This window comes from Oncorhynchus tshawytscha, linkage group LG20 (genome assembly GCF_018296145.1).
Source record: "Oncorhynchus tshawytscha isolate Ot180627B linkage group LG20, Otsh_v2.0, whole genome shotgun sequence".
Lineage (NCBI taxonomy): Eukaryota > Metazoa > Chordata > Actinopteri > Salmoniformes > Salmonidae > Oncorhynchus > Oncorhynchus tshawytscha.
Window position 1 is genome coordinate 24,624,260 of NC_056448.1, and position 17,168 is coordinate 24,641,427.

General features: G+C 42.8%; 1 protein-coding gene across 3 annotated transcripts in view; it reads left to right on the forward strand.

The window, feature by feature from the left end:
- The window catches only part of LOC112220368 (sarcoplasmic/endoplasmic reticulum calcium ATPase 2), a 54,330-nt gene that overhangs the window by 9,298 nt on the left and 27,864 nt on the right, over positions 1–17,168 (forward strand). For all 3 annotated transcript variants that reach the window (XR_002948856.2, XM_024382219.2, XM_024382220.2), the window contains exon 5: positions 9,542–9,680. Coding sequence is in view for 2 of the 3 variants with exons in the window: in XM_024382219.2 (XP_024237987.1) it covers positions 9,542–9,680 (139 nt within the window). In the remaining variant the exon portion in view is untranslated. The remainder of the gene's footprint in view (positions 1–9,541; positions 9,681–17,168) is intronic.

Genomic DNA, 17,168 nt, shown 5'->3' on the forward strand with positions numbered 1-17,168 from the left:
TGTACTTAACTCGAGTAGTCAATGACACCACTGACCAAAAATATATAACTAGCTAAACAGACACTGTATGGACCTGCTTTAATGGGATTCCTTCCAGCTGTGGGTGGACATTTGCTCAACAGGACACTCTTTTTCTAGTTGTCTTATCACCTCTAAATCTTGTTGCCATGCGCACGGCGGGTGCTAGGAGTCCCTGTGCCCATCAAGCAGCGATCCGCTCTTGCCTCTGCTCCCACTTGGATTGAAAAAGAAAGCAGAAAGATAATTAGGTTGTGTGCCTCCAAGCCTGCTCCTGCTTCCAAGGTGCACACAGCCAAATCAATAATCCATCCGGTCCATGACTGGCCACTTGACCGCCTTGGGCTTTGCCAGAAGTCTAGGGGAAACAACAAGCAGAGAGACATACCCGTACAACAATACAGGTAGTGTCAGTGAGACTTTTTTTTACCCCTAAAAGGACCCAAGACTGAGGAGGGAACTTGGCATGTGGGTGGAAAGGGGGGCATGGTGTTTCAGGCCAGTCAGGGTAATGAATGGAGACTAAAATAAAACTAAGGAGGAGAAAGTGGGACGAGGGTTTCTGCATTAGTGAGAAACGAAGGCAGGAAGGGAAAATAGGACCTATTTTCTCTCTGCTCCTGGCCTGGGGATTCCAGTGGGATGTTTGCGCTATCTTTAGCCTGAATGGGGAGTGATCTAGTTAGATCTGGCGTTTTACAATGACAACTCAATACAGGCTACTTCTTTCTCATAACCAAAGTTTTACTATCCAACTCCATTCCCCTCGGCATCTAGGGATTTCTTGACACCTGGGAGCTAAAGTAAAACTTCTTGCATCTCGACTAGAGTGACTGGAATCACGCATCTTCCACAATTCTTGCAGTACCTTAAACATCTGTTGGTTTCCAATGTTTTTTTCTGACTTGGTTTTAAGTGACACAAACACAGCTGGGGCTAAAAAACCTTTGTTTGCGAGTTATAAAGCGTCAAAGCTCATGAGACCTGATTCATCCCGTCGAGACAGTATTCCAGCGTTGCACATATTGATGACGAATAGTCCTGCTAGAGTAAAGGAACTAATCTAAATGTCCCGTAGCAAAAAAAGGGATGGAATGACGAGGCTGAATTCATTGGGTTTATGTCTGACCTTTTCATGTGAGGATCCCACTGTACTACTGAGTAGTGTATGAGTTACTCGCCTTACTCTACCATTGTGATAGCCCCATGAGCAGAAGAGCGAATAACTAGAGTGAAGTCTAGCTTTCTTGACTCAATCTAGCAAAATCCGTGGCCTCCAACTGCTCTTAAACGCTAGTAAAACCAAATGCATGCTTTTCAACCGTTCGCTGCCTGCACCCGCACGCCTGATCACCACCCTGGATGGTTCCGACCTTGAATATGTGGACATCTGTAAGTACCTAGGTGTCTGGCTAGACTGTAAACTCTCCTTCCAGACTCATATCAAACATCTCCAATCGAAAATCAAATCAAGAGTCGGCTTTCTATTCCGCAACAAAGCCTCCTTCACTCACTGACTATCCTCGACTTCGGCGACGTCATCTACAAAATTGCTTCCAACACTCTACTCAGCAAACTGGATGCAGTTTATCACAGTGCCATCCGTTTTGTCACTAAAGCACCTTATACCACCCACCACTGCGACTTGTATGCTCTAGTCGGCTGGCCCTCGCTACATATTCGTCGCCAGACCCACTGGCTCCAGGTCATCTACAAGTCCATGCTAGGTAAAGCTCGGCCTTATCTCAGTTCACTGGTCACGATGGCAACACCCATCCGTAGCACGCGCTCCAGCAGGTGTATCTCACTGATCATCCCTAAAGCCAACACCTCATTTGGCTGCCTTTCGTACCAGTTCTCTGCTGCCTGTGACTGGAACGAATTGCGAAAATCGCTGAAGATGGAGACTTTTATCTCCCTCACCAACTTCAAACATCTGCTATCTGAGCAGCTAACTGATCGCTGCAGCTGTACATAGTCTATTGGTAAATAGCCCACCCATTTTTACCTACCTCATCCCCATACTGTTTTTATTTAGTTACTTTTCTGCTCTTTTGCACACCAATATCTCTACCTGTACATGACCATCTGATCATTTATCACTCGTGTTAATCTGCAAAATTTTAATTATTCGCCTACCTCATGCCTTTTGCACACTGTATATAGACTCCCCTTTTTTCTGTGTTATTGACTTGTTAATTGTTTACTCCATGTGTAACTCTGTTGTCTGTTCACACTGCTATGCTTTATCTTGGCCAGGTCGCAGTTGCAAATGAGAACTTGTTCTCAACTAGCCTACCTGGTTAAATAAAGGTGAAATAAATAAAAAACATGGTCTGTAGAACTGCACACACTGTGCTCCAGGGGAGGACTATGCAGTTAATTACTTTTCCACTTTATGCAGTGAGTAGGCAAGAAGAATGGCTATGTGGATCACTAATCTTTAATTAAGTTGATCAATCAAACTGTATAAGAGATGTATAGGCTAATCACATTGTGTTTTTTCCCCTTGAGCAAAAGTTAATCTACTTTGCTGGCAACACCATTACACAGCCATGATTCAACCGACTGACTAACTTATACACGTAATGACTAGGGCTTTAAATTAGGATTTGTGCTTTCAGGAAATATTCAGACCCCTTGGCTTTTTCCACATTTTTACATTACAGCCTGATTGTAAAAATGCTGATTTAAAAAATAAGGTTACATTTAAAAAAAATAAAATAATAATCCTATCTACACACAACCCCATAATGACCAAGTGACGACAGGTTTAGATTTTTTTGCAACTTTTTTTTATAACTTTATTTTCATAAGTATTCAGACCTTGTGCTAGGAGACTCAATTGAGTTCAGGTGTATCCTGTTTCCATTGATCATCCTTGATGTATCTAAAATTTGGAGTCCACTTATGCTACATTCAATTGATTGGATATGATTTGGAAAGGCACATACCTGTCTACATAAGGTCCCACAGTTGACAGTGAATGTCAGAGCAAAACCAAGCCATGAGGTCAAAGGAATTATCCGTAGTTCCAAGACAGGATTGTCGAGTTAGATTTGCAGAAGGCTACGAAAACATTTCTGCAGCACTGAAGGTCCCTAAGAACAGTGGCCTCCATCATTCTTAAATGGAAGAAGTTTGCAACCACCAAGCCAAACTGCGCAATTGGGGGAGAAGGGCCTTGGTCAAGGAGGTGGCCAAGAACCCGATAGTCACTCTGATAGAGCTTTTAGAGTTCCTCTATGGAGATGGGAGAACCTTCCAGAAGGACAATCATCTCTGAGGTACGCAACAATCAGGCCTTTATGGTAGGGCCAGGCAGAAGCCACTCCTCAGTAAAAGGCACTTGACAGCCCGCTTGTAGTTTGCCAAAAGGTGTCTAAAGGACTCTGACCGCGAGAAATAGTATTCTCGTCTGATGAAACAAGACTAAACTCTTTGGCCTGAATCTCAAGTGTCACTTCTGGGGGAAACCTGGCGCCATCCCCACGGTGAGGCATGGTGGTAGCAGCATCATACTGTGGGGATGTTTTTCAGAGGCAGGGACTGGGAGACTAGTCAGGGTTGGGGCAAAGATGAACAGAGCTAAGTACAGAGAGATTCTTGATGAAAGTCAGGTCCTGAGCAGGTTGAGGGCGAAGGTTCACCTTCCAACAGGGCAACAACCCTAAGCACACAGCCAAGTCTCTGAATATTCCTTGAGTGGCCCAGCCGGAGCCCGGACTTTAACTCGATCGAACATCTCTGGAGAGACCTGAAAATAGCTGTGCATTGTGAAAGGCTACCCAAAACGTTTGACCCAAGTTAAACAATTTAAAGGTGCTACCAAATACTAATTGAGTGTGTGTAAACTTCTGACCCACTGGGAATGTGATGAAATAAATAAAAGCTGAATTTTCTCTTTTTTTTCTGACATTTCACATTCTTGAAATAAAGTGGTGATCCTAACTGACCTAAAATTTAATTTTTACTAGGATTTAATGTCAGGAGTTGCGAAACTGAGTTTAAATGTATTTGGTTAAGGTGTCTGTAAACTTCTGACTTCAACTGTAAATGTGATATTTCTTCTTCTTTTAAATATACGTTTGCAAACATTTCTAAACCTGTTTCTGCTTTGTCATTATGGGGTTTTGTGTGTAGATTGATGGGTGGGGGAGGAAACAATTTAATACATTTTAGAATAAGGCTGTAATGTACCAATGTGAAATCAAGTTTCAGCAGTTCCTTAATCAGTTGGTGTGTGTTCTCCGATTTATGACCAGGCCCCAAAAAATTAACAGTTTATAGCCGCGGATATGCTCCCGTTCTTGGTGGTTGAGAATGGGGTGTTTCGGCACCTCAAGTGCCCGAGCAACTTTACAAATTTCGCCCGCTTTCACCCATTTCAGCAAAAGGGTAGTACCTGCTCTATATAAGCAAGCTAAATCTGAAGTCGATGAATTGGCCAATGCACTGTGTGTTGCGCTTACTTCAGATGGATGGACTTTTAGTGCTACAGAGAGCTACTTAGTGATAGCCCATCACATTACCCCGGAATGGGACATGAGAGAAGTACTATGCTACTGATGCCCCCTTTATGAAAGTCACACGTGCCATTTTTTGTCTAACGTTAAGTTCATTTACTCTAGCATGCCATATTCAGTTAAATGAGGCTAGCGAGGGGGCGCTAGAGAGTGTGCTATGGAGTAGACGTGCTTTGCTAGAGCTCCGCTCCATTTTGAAACAAATTAGTATATCTTAACCTCTCACGACCTATAACTTCAAACAAATATGACAAAGGGAAAAAGCACCAAAAAAGGAGCGCTAAACAAGATAATTTGAATGAGATAGACAACGAACCAATTTCAACGTCGCCAACCCACGAGGAGTTAGCTGAAGAGGCTAGCTTCCAAGAGTCCCCCACAGAGCCTACGCAAAGTGACATACTGGCTGCCATAAACTCACTAAGCAAGAAGGTGGACACAAGGTTGGCTGATATCTCAAAGAGTATTGGGACTTTGGCCGAAACTGAAGGCAACTCTGAAAAGGGTGCATGAGGTTGAGCAGACGACAGTCGCTCACGAGGCCAAGCTACAGGACATAGAGAAACAGTGCACAACGTTCAAAAATGACAAAACCCTGAAAGCCCGACTGGAAATGCTCGAGTCGCATTCAAGACGCCAGAACATCTGAATATGTGGCATCCAGGAGGACACTGAGAAAGGGAAACCCACTGAATTTGTCTCGGAGCTGATACCGGCCCTGCTGGGGAGTGAACACTTCAAAACGGCCATCCTGATCGACGTCGCACACAGATCTCAGGCAGCGAAGCCTGCCAAGGGCGGGCCACCAAGGCCATTCATTGTACGGCTGCACTATCCCCAGACCAGGGATCTCATTCTCAAGCTGGCTAGTCAAAAGTTCTCCCTTAACTAAAATGGAGCCAGGGTGTCTTTCTACCCAGATCTTACCTTGGAGGTGAGGAACCAACGGAAAGAGTATGATGAGGTACGCAACAAATGCAGGGCGGCCAACATCCGATATGGATTCCTCTTCCCAGCCCGGTTTAAGGTGACAGTCGAAGGATCAACACGTACGTTTGACAACCCAAAAGAGGCCGATCTGTTCTTGACAAGCAAGCTCCCTGGCTGAGGATACAGAACGGCTGTGTCGGCCGGCTAAATTACCAAATACAGGCCAGGAATGTGTTTTGGATTTCCGGCCTATGTCTTTTCGATTAGAAGATCAGAATTTGGGACTTATGATTGGTGAGATGTTGTGGCTAATATAGCATTGTTTGGCACATCATGTTTTAGCGCCACTCACCCCCTAATGTAAGTGTTAAGTGTTATTTAATATTAGCGTATATGCGGAGCATCTATAGACGACGAGTTAGTTCAAGCTGTATGTCTAGACACCCTAAGGTTTGTGTGTTAGCCAAGGAGTGCTTCGTTTGAGGAAGTCACTCAGTAAAGGGACAGGAGGGGGGATGGGGTCTGTGTTTTATGTTCACGTTTATTATTAGTACAGGTGGCATGACAAGCTCCCGCACGGCGGGACGTTTTTCTTCTGAGTTTTGTATGACAGCAACAATTTGCTCTAAAATAAGCAATGCCACATAGTGACAGAGCACAGGGTTGACCAGGTGGAATAAAGATAGTCAGCTGGAACTGTAATGGCTTAGGGCATGTGGTGAAACGAGCTAAGGTTTTTTTCTCATCTTAAATCACTGGGTGCTGACATAGTGTTTCTTCAAGAAACTCATATTAAACGCTCCGCTCAGACCAAGCTGTGAGTCGGCTGGATCGGTCAGATATACCAGTCTAACTTTGATGCAAAAGCGAGAGGGGTAGCAATCCTGATAAGGAAAAACATTCAGTTTGTTTACTCATCCTCGATTTCAGATCCTAATGGTCGGTATATTATTGTGGCTCGTACACTGAATTCGAAACCAGTAACCTTGGTCAATTTACATGGACCCAACTTCGATGATCCATTATTTTTTCAAAGGGTATTTAAGGACATACCAAATATCTCGGATACAAGTGTTATTGTTGGAGGGGACTTTAACTGTACGTTAGATCCTCTTTTAGATAAACAGCTATCAAGGTCACTTCAACAATCAAATGCCAGTGTCTGTCTAAATACATTGATGACAAACCTTAACATTGTCGATATTTGGAGACTGACGCACCCAACAGACAGGGATTACTCTTTCTTTTCATCAGTTCATAAATCATATTCCAGAATTGACTTTTTTGTTGGACTCAACTAATTTCAGCAGCTGAGTCGGTTACCTATCACCCTATTCTAATTACAGACCACTCTCCTGTTTCCATGGTGCTGAAACTCAACAATATGTCGACAGGTCGCGACCGTGGCGCTTAGACGCATACCTGCTGAAAGATGAGGCTTTTTGTCACTATTTGAAGGAGCAGATTGCCTTTTTCCTCTGAACTAATGACACAGGGGATGTTGACGACTCCACCCTTTGGGAATCTCTAAAGGCTGTGATTAGAGGTTACATTATTTCTTATACATCAGAGAGGAAGAAACGCGCCAATACTAAGCTGAGAGAAATTGAAAGAGTTAGGGGAACAGGAGAACGTTTTTAGGACGAATTCCTCGTATACAGTCCTTGAGAAGATCACAAAGTTAAAATATGAATACAATACCATCCTTTCGAAATGGGTGGGCTCTTTATTTGCTAGAACGCAACAAAGTTATTTTGAACTGGGTGACAAACCACAAATTATTAGCAAGACAGCTAAGGCATGTACAGGCATCTAGAGCTATTCACAAAATAAAAGACAAGAAGGGTAAAATAGTAACAGATCCGCAGGATATTAATAAATGATTTGCGCAGTTTTACTCAGAGCTATACCAATCAAAATGCGATGCTACTGATCCACAAACTATGGAACGCTTTCTCACTGAATGTCAACTTCCTAAACTAGACAGGGGGGCAGCTTCTGCACTCGATGCAGGGATAACTTTAGAGGAAATTAACACAGCGATAGCACAATTTCCAAACAGCAAGGCCCCTGGGCCCGATGGATATGTAATAGACTGGCGCAGTACTTCTTATAGAATTCTATCTCCACTTATGTTGCAAATGTTTAAACAATCCAAAGAAAATGCCAAACTCCCGCAAACACTGTATGAGGCTACAATAGCACTGATCTTGAAAAAAGATAGAGATTCCATGGAGATGTTGTCTTATCTAAAGGGTCGGTCTCTAGACTGTATGATGTGCTACAGGCCCACATAGAGGTATCCACAGACACCATTAAAAGGGCTTGGGAACAAGAACTTGGGTCAGAAATCTCAGATGAGGACTGGGTAGAAACTCTCAGGAATATAATCCACAGTTCAGTGAATGCCAGACGCAACCTTGTACAGTTTAAGGTGATACACAGGTTACATTACTCAAAAGTAAAACTGCATAAAATATTCCCGGACACCTCACCACTGTGTGAGAGGTGGATGAGGGGACGTTGACCCACTTATTCTGGACATGTCCTAAATTACATGTTTACTGGGCTCTCATTTTTGATTACTTATCTAGAGCCTTTGATAGAGTTCTAGCCCCAGACCCATTGACCGCTCTGTTTGGTACAGTTGATGGGAATAACCACGAAGGGAAAGCTGTCTCTCTTTGTACTCTATTAGCCAAAAGGCTCATATTGCAATTTTGGAAATTGGAGACTACCTACCTTTTGAAATGTGGTTACGGGATTTAGGGAATGTAATACATATGGAAAAGATTCGATACAATACCTCCAATAGAAGTCCAATGTTTTACAAAATATGCTTCATAACCGGGTTGACGATCTGCTGCTACTCTGTGCTGTACTCCACTCAATATTTATTTTTGGCTTAACTACACTGCTTGTAATGATTATATGCTGTCTTCTTATACATGTACCACCTAATAGGATTTAGTTTTATTTTGTGTATGTGTGAGTTAAGTTTTGTTTTGTCCTCTAAATTGGCCATCCCATTCAACACTACAATAAATGTCATTGTTAGTATTGCTGTCTTTATTTGATTTTTTTATTGTAAAATAATAAACATATTATAAATATAATTAAAATGTTAAAAAATTAGCTAGCGATGGCAGTTGTGGAGACTGGCACTTATGGTAGCTGGGACATAAATGATATGCTCTGTTGAAGTTTGTAAGAGGAGCCGTTATCTGTCAGGTTGTTTGCCATTGTATAAGCAAACAAAGCTTGTCTGGGGATGTTGGAGGTTATGGTGACGAACATGTTCAGAATACCTTTTGAATTCTTCTCAGTCTTTGACCAAACTACTTCAATACATGCACCTTGGACCAATCAATGCCCACAACGGTTATCATGGCAACTGTTAACAACCTACAACACTTTCCCTGCAGCCTGTATTTTTAATGGAGATGTTGTCCGTGTTCCCATCCAATGAGGCCAGCGGGTGTGCCCTGTCCAGAGTGCTGCCAGGCTGGCTGCTTGTGACGGTACCTCTGGGATTAATCCCACAGGGAGGGAAATGTCAGCAGATCGCTGGTAGTTGATTGGGGGTTGGCGAGACAGAGGGTTTAATTGTGGTACACTGTGCTCCAGTCCTCAGCTATATCTGATGGCATACTGACTGTGACGTTAAACATACAAGATGTTAAAAATATAAATCCATTGAATTCCCAGGGTTGACTGAGCCAGGAATGTATTGTTTCCATAAATCTGAAATTGAGCCCTTTTAAGTGTAATGGCCGTATTTTCATTTGATCCTATTGCTTTTTCTTTGGCGTGTGATGAGATCAACAGATCAGCTTTGTAAAAACGGTGGTATTTCTGGCTATTACAATGTCCAATGATTTGTTGTTGGATACACTTCTCGTTGGGTTTGCTTCCTTTCCCAGCTTAAGGGTCACTGGTCAAGTGATCATTCTCATTCTTTAACCATCTCTAAATGCTCTGTGTGGGTTCTGGTCGTCAACCCACATGTGAAGCTTACATTTATCTCTGAAAAATATTGATTTAATCTGATTGCTTTTGTCTTACAGGAGCGAAATGCAGAGAATGCCATTGAAGCGCTCAAAGAGTATGAGCCGGAGATGGGAAAGGTGTACCGGCAGGACAGGAAGAGTGTGCAGAGGATCAAGTCCAAGGACCTTGTACCAGGGGACATCGTGGAGGTGGCCGGTAAGATGCTTAGAGCGTTGGGCCAGTAACTGGAAGGTTGCTGGTTTGAATCTCCGAGCTGACAAGGTAAAATTCTGTCTTTCTGCCCCTGAGCAAGGCCGTTAACCCACTGTTCCCCAGGCGCCGAAGACGTGGATGTCGAATTATGGCAGCCTCCCGCACCTCTGATTCAGAGGGTTTGGGTTAAATCGAAGACACATTTCAGTTGAAGGCATTCCGTTGTGCAACTGATTAGGTATCTCCCTTTCCAATACACTGAGCATCCGGCCCACCAGCCGATTTTAGGTGGGGTGGTGTTGTAGTATTTTTAGGTTTAAGTAAACACTCCAGGCCAGACTTAAACAACAACTCGAGCCTAAACGTTTGCCCACCCCTGCTCCATCCCAGTGATGCATGTCTGCTACTTTGATGACCCAGTGTTGTGTGATCACAGAATATTGTTTGAGTGCAGGTGTCAGTTTATTAGAGATGTGTATCTTTCCCTTTAAAGACGATTCAATACGTATCTAGATACAGGGATGATACGTTTTTAGTTTGGTTAGAGTATTAATTGATACGATTTAATGCAGTAACATTTGTTGCATAAACATTAATTTTCCATTCTAAATTCAGATCTACTGCTGTTAAGCTCGTGAACTGGGTGCCCTCTGAGCTGGGCGATATGGCCAAAATATTATATCATGGTATTTATAAAAATAAAAAGATGGTATTTTTAGTTTTTTAATATTTAATGTTCTACATTTGCTTTGTGTAGTGAGTGATCCAATATATATATATATGTGTGTGTGTGTGTGTGTGTGTATATATGTATGTGTATATATGTGTATATATATATATATATATATATATGTGATTTCAATGAGTCTTTTTCCATTCTTGTTGTTTTATGCTGTTCAATTCAACTTCAACCAAAACAAATTTCAGCACTTTTATAATTTCTGCATTTCCTGCACTCAATTGCAGTGGTGGAAAAAGTACCCAACCGTCATACTTGAGTCAAGTAAAGATACATTAAAAAAGAATGACTCAAGTAAAAGTCATTAAGTAAAAGTCTAAATGTATTTGGTTTTAAATATACTTAAGTATCAAAAGTATAAATCGTTTCAAATTCCTTTTATTAAGGTAAGAAACCATTTGGGACCATTTTATGTATTTTTTTTATGTTAATTTACTGATAGCCAGGGGCATCTCCAACACTCAGACATAATTTACAAACAAAGCATTTGTTTTTGAGTCCTCCAGATCAGAGGCAGTAGATGACCAGGGATGTTCTCTTGATAAGTGCATGAATTGGACCATTTTCCTGTCCTGCGAATTAAAATGCCAGGGAGGAGTTATTGTGACAGGGTAGGAACTAAAGTGTTGATACGCGTTTCCTAGGGGACCCTAACTTTGCATGTTTTCTCTTAGCTACTTCATGTAGCTAACATATTCTTGCTTTGCATATTCCTCTTTGATTTAGAAGATACTGTTGCACAAACAGGATGCTGATTTTAGGTCCACACCATCACTGGTATTATCAGGCTGTATTAGCTAGCTACTTTTGCTCTTACTCAGTACATGTATTAGCTAGCTATAGCATTAGCGGCTAACAATTAGTCTCAAGATTTATAGCAACTTTCTAAGAAAATAAACTAGATGTTTGCTGATGTAAGAAACACAAACTTAGTGTAATTATAGAACGCTAGTGGATTTATATTAAGATGCAAAGTGAAAACAGCATTGTCATCAACATTGTTGCATGTGCTACATTGACCATGCAGACTGACGTGTCTGAAGTGAAGTGCGTCCTGGTTGAGGGAATGTCAAATGCGCTATTTGAGTGACATGGGGCGTGGCTAGGTCTGTGTGGAAAGTGGCACGGAGAGATGTGACTCAAAGTAGCAAAGTAAACTATAAAGAATGACATTACACATGGCGTATCACATTTAACAAACCAAACATACAAATACCGTTATAGAAGGTAAAGTAAAAACCCAAACCGGTCCCTGCATCAATATTTGTATATCATAAAATACGGTATACCGCCCAGCCCTACTCTGAGACCCGTGTGTGTAAATTATGTATGTCTATGGTGTATGTACAGTAGTAGCCAAAAGTTTTGAGAATGACACAAATATTAATTTAAGGTCTGCTGCCTCAGTGTCTTCAGATATTTTTGTCAGATGTTACTATGGAATACTGAAGCATTTCATAAGTGTCAAGGCTTTTATTTACATGAAGTTGATGCAAAGAGTCAATATTTGCAGTGTTGACCCTTCCTCTGCAATCCACCCTGGCATGCTGTCAATTAACTTCTGGGCCACTTGTCCCGAAGCCACTCCTGCATTGTCTTGGCTGTGTGCTTAGGGTTGTTGTCCTGTTGGAAGGTGAACCTTCACCCCAGTCTGAGGTCCTGAGCCCTCTGGAGCAGGTTTTCATCATGGATCTCTTTGTACTTTGCTCGGTTCATCTTTGCCTCAATATTAACTAGTCTCCTAGGCCCTGCCTCTGAAAAACATCCCCACAGCATGATGCTGCGACCACCATGCTTCACCATAGGGATGGTGTCAGGTTTCCTCCAGATGTAACGCTTGGCATTCATGCCAAAGAGTTCATTAGACCAGAGAATCTTGTTTCTCATGGCCTAGGGGTCCTTTTAGGTGCCTGTTCATTTTACTAATAAAGCCTAATATCATGTAAGCCGTTGTAGAATTGAATGCTGAAGGAGCTGCGCAGTTGTGCAAGATCAGGAACAGGCCACCTACCTCGTGTTGGTCAGTGTGCGAAGCTGGGCACAGTACGCAGTTTGACTAAGCTAATGCCGGGGGTTGTTCGGGATACAAAATTGCTTGTAGATCAATGACTGTCAACCCAGTTACATGCTGTTCGACATTAACGGAGAGGACGCATCAGTTACAAAAGATTAGAGGTGTTTTCATAAAGAATTTAATGTAAGCAGCAAAAAAATGTGGACCGGTGCATGACCCGCGGAACGATGCACTTGTATCTTACACATCGGTACCAGATTCAAATGTTTATCAGTGAATCGTTACATCCCTGTCGTTTTTATAGGTGTGTTTCATATGCATGTTCTTTTTTTTTTTTTGTGCACATCCATGTTCCTTCATGTAAGAAGAACGATCATAGCTTTGTTGCACCTCATCTCTGCTCTCCCCAGTCCCCTGTCACGCTAAACCAGGAGAGAGAACACCGCCTGACATTTGCTCTGCTAATTGATTTACAGAAACTTTCACTGCCATTGATGCACCCCCACAATATTTGATCTTGGCTGGTGAATGTTGTTTCAAAGGCTGGTTTAGACAACTTAGATGAGCCATACCTTCTATAGAGTTGGACCGTTCATTGGAATTAAGTTGAAATGTCAGTCCTGAGTTGAACCCTTTTTTGTTTGCTTCATCACTGCAATGCTCTACACTTGTCAGACTCCCCCCAACAATGAATCCTCTCAATGTAAAACTGGCAACTATTCAGCCCGCTCTGTCTGCCCTTCTCTCTCATATGGAATGGCGCTGTTGTAAAATCTACCTGTACAGTCACCTGGCTACAGTGGGACAGGTAGGCTCTGCTAAAAGGGCAAGTAATTTGCAATAGCAGGCTCTCATCAATAGTGTTTGAGATGTAGATGAGTCTCTCACCCAACTCATACATCCGTTCTGCTTAACACTGCTCATCTCCCTGACCAATACAATAGTGGCACCAGGTGAGTGGAGTTGCCTGTTACATAAGACCTTGAGAGCTGTAAACGGATTGAGGGTCATATGAAATGAGTCTCTGTGTGGGTGGGGGGTGATTTCTAGGACATGGGGATTGCATATTGGATTAGAATAGGGTTACAGTGAAACCAGAATACTGTGGCCTCAAACTCCATGTCCCCTCAGGCTCTTGGCATCCACAACTCTTTCCCACGACTTACTTCCTCTTGTCATCCGGACCCAGCCTCCTCAGATTGGCTTTTCAGCTTCAACCAATTCATGGCCTGTCCCCTTTTACTCTCCTTGTCTTGTTCTCTCTGTCACCCAGCTTCCTAGAAAATTAATTTTCTTTCTCTCTGCTTCAAAGGAAAGGTTGGAGGTGGTTGAGGGGGTTTGCCTATTACTTAAGATGGCTGCCTTTTCCCACTCCTGCCACTGCACTCAGGAAGTCAAATGAAGGGCTTTAGTTAACCCCTCACACTGCAATTCCAGAGTAACAAGAGTAACTACATACCAGTAAGGCAGAATATGTGGATGTTTGTGCGGTGAATAAGGAAAGGAGTTGATGCATGATATGAATGCTATGCCGCTAAGTAGCATCTGTGTTATATCCTGGCCCAGAGTCCCTAGAGCTGCCAAAGAGGAATCTTAAGTCTTGTCAAGAGTAAGGGTTTAAACAGAGTTCTGCAGTGTGTGTACATCGGTGACCGTTTGTTATCTCGTGAATATCCTACCTTTTGGCTTCATCTAAGCAGAGCGCACAATGTTCAGTCCTTCCCCCCCCCTGAAGAGTGAGTCAGAGCTGACAGGCTGGGCTGGAGCTGCTGTCTCCACCTTTCTGGAGCCCAGTGACATTGGAGGTCTACCGGCAAGATGATACCATCTACCTACCTTCCACTTCCTTCCACTTACTGTACATTTTAATTCATTTGTTTACTTGTCAAAGACCACGCACAGTTTTGTTTGCAGTCTACACCGAAATGTTTAGTCAATCTCTTACACACTGATTTGCTGCTCATCTGGAAACACTCAAGCCAATCGGTGCTGTCATGTCAAATCCAAAACGCTACACCTGCCTTCCTTTAGACTGCATCAATAATCTGGTATCTCCCCACTGTTAAACCATAGTAAACACGTTTTCCATGACTCAGTGGTTTTTATGTAAGTTTCTTAAAATAGTCTGTCCCCAAGTTTTTGTCCCCAAAAAATCTGTCAGCAATGGTATTGGCTGCCTCCAGGTGTCCTTTTGGGGTCATACCAGACTGCAACCACCATGGGGTCAGGGGTCTTTCTCTTCCTCTGAGGTTGTGGAAGGGGGGGGTTAGGGAGATGGGTTGGCAACAGCTTGCTACCGACCCCCTCAGGTACTAAAAACACAGTGATGTTAACGTGGTTGGAGAGAATGACCTGAACATGAGCTGTGGCGCGTGCCAGAAACCTTAGTGCCTTCATCACCTCCTCAGCTGTGGCTTTCATTTGAACCACCTGCCTTCAACCCCCCCGAGTGGGAGAGTGCAACCATGCATTCACACGGGACAGACGTGAGGAGGAACGAGAGCGGGAGCCTGGGCTAAGCATCTGTCAAGACTAGGTTTAGCTTAGTGTTGCTGCTTACAGTGGCATTCTCAGGCACTCTGCAAAAGGTTGCTTTCTATATATATATTCCCTCCTTCTCCTCCCTCATTTTTCTATTCACCCACAGTTGGCTATGAGTAACAGGGATTCTGTGTTGTAAAACGTTGGAACATCGGCAGTAATTCATCTTTCACCACCTCTCCTCCCAATACATTTTTTTCTTCCAACTGAGCTGACCACCATCACCTCCCACCTTGCCATGGCAATAACCCTGACCCCTTGGAGCAACAACATCCTGTATATAGGAGTCAAACAAGAATGGCCTTTCTCTTGGTCTCTGTGTGGCTGGCTCACTTTGGTCTGCATGTGTGACCCAGTTTTGTTATGTGTGTGAGTTGGACCACCGCAGGCTCTGGCTTTGTGGTCTTGTTGCCTTCTACAACATACCACCACCATGGCAGTGCTGGCAAGGTGGTCCAAGGGGCATAGACAGGATCTAATGTTTACAAAGGGCACAATTTGATCAGATAAATCATTAGCGAACTTTCCTTGCAATTTCCTTTCATGTGTTTAGGCTTTTGTCCTTAAGCGATCTGTTTAACTCTACCCCATCTGTCTTTCCCTCTTCTCATTCTCAGCTGGCTCTCTTCATCCTCCCTTTTCTCTTTTTCCTTTTTTCTTCATTACACAACCGACACTAAGGGGCTGTCTGATTTTATTAGGTCATGGATGTAAGTTAACACAGCATGCTGTGTATCTCCAGCTCTTTGTTTTATGTACCTTGGGTTTAATGATGGCTCTTTTCTCTTTCCATTCATGAGAACAGCAGGTGGTTCCCTAGGGACTTTGACTGCTTGAAACGACCTGGAAACTTTGTGTCTACGTGCAACCTCGCCAAAGAGCTGTAGGTGCTAAATCAAACCTCCCTGGCCACTGAGGAGTCATGGGGTTGCGAGTGGTGGTGCCACTACTCTCCTTAAGTAGGCGGTAATAGGCTACACGAGGAGTCGGCAACCTGTCTCATGTGAAATGGCTGTTTATCTTACCATTTCTACCGATCTGCATGCCAGTTCTGATTTTCATATGCACATTTTCATTAAACGGTTTCATTTCATTTATAATAACGTCTTCATATCTCAATTGTTGTCATGTGGTTAATTACAATTCTTTCCAAATCTAAATGAAAATTATACTTTTTAGGTTTGTATCTTCTATTGCCAAGTATGTAAAAATGGCCTACATAAAGCCAACAAATAAAAACATTGCAGCCTGCAGGTAGAAAATATCCTATAAATCACATTGGCTACACATGGCCTGTCTGCATGGAACTTGAAACATTGTATCAACTTTTAACTTGGGTCAGGCCTGAAGCTTGCACTAGTGAACTTGCAGCATTGTATAACATATTCTGGGCCTTCACTTTCCCTCACCATTGAGCTCAGGACAGACACAGCTGTAGGCTATTTGCGCACGGGATAAGAAGCTTGGGTAGAAGCTCACTGGCGCTTATTACCGGCACCTCAAATGTTCTGCTTGAGCGCCTGTTCCTCTTTATAGAATATTAGCTTCAGTATTGTGGAGCTCCTGCACCTAAATACAAACAGTACCAGCACCCAAAATGAGTACTGTTACCTATTTCAGTCCATGTCAAGCACTGATAAGAAGAAATCAGGTAGGCCTATTTTATGATGTTTCCACTGGGCCAGAGCATGACATTTTTCCCTTTCACACTGAGTGGTTATCGAAAGGGAGAGAGCTGGGAAGATTTTTCAGATACAGTGATGAACTATTTTAATTCTCAATGGATGTAAAAACAGACTTTGTTTGCTTGCTGTTCGAGGTGAAGAAAAAATTACTTTGAGACGCTCCCCAAATGGGCACATTTATATGCCTACATTTCTGCACAGGCCAGGTAGGCTATAGGCCTACTTCTATGCGTGCGGGTCTTTACTCAGTATTAGCAGGAGCAAAGTAACAAACATTGTAGATGAGAAATTATAGGAATTAATGGTGAATGTACTACTGGTGATATATGTAATGATGAATTGATATACACTAAGAATCCAACGCAAATAATTCACTCAATGAAGTTATGAAACAAGGAATGTGCTCAAATTGTTGGGAGAGGGTGCATATTCTACAGAGATAAGTACAATTTGCATCTGGGCACATGGTCATTTTGACTTCTGCAATGGCCATGCAGCATTTACAGTGATAT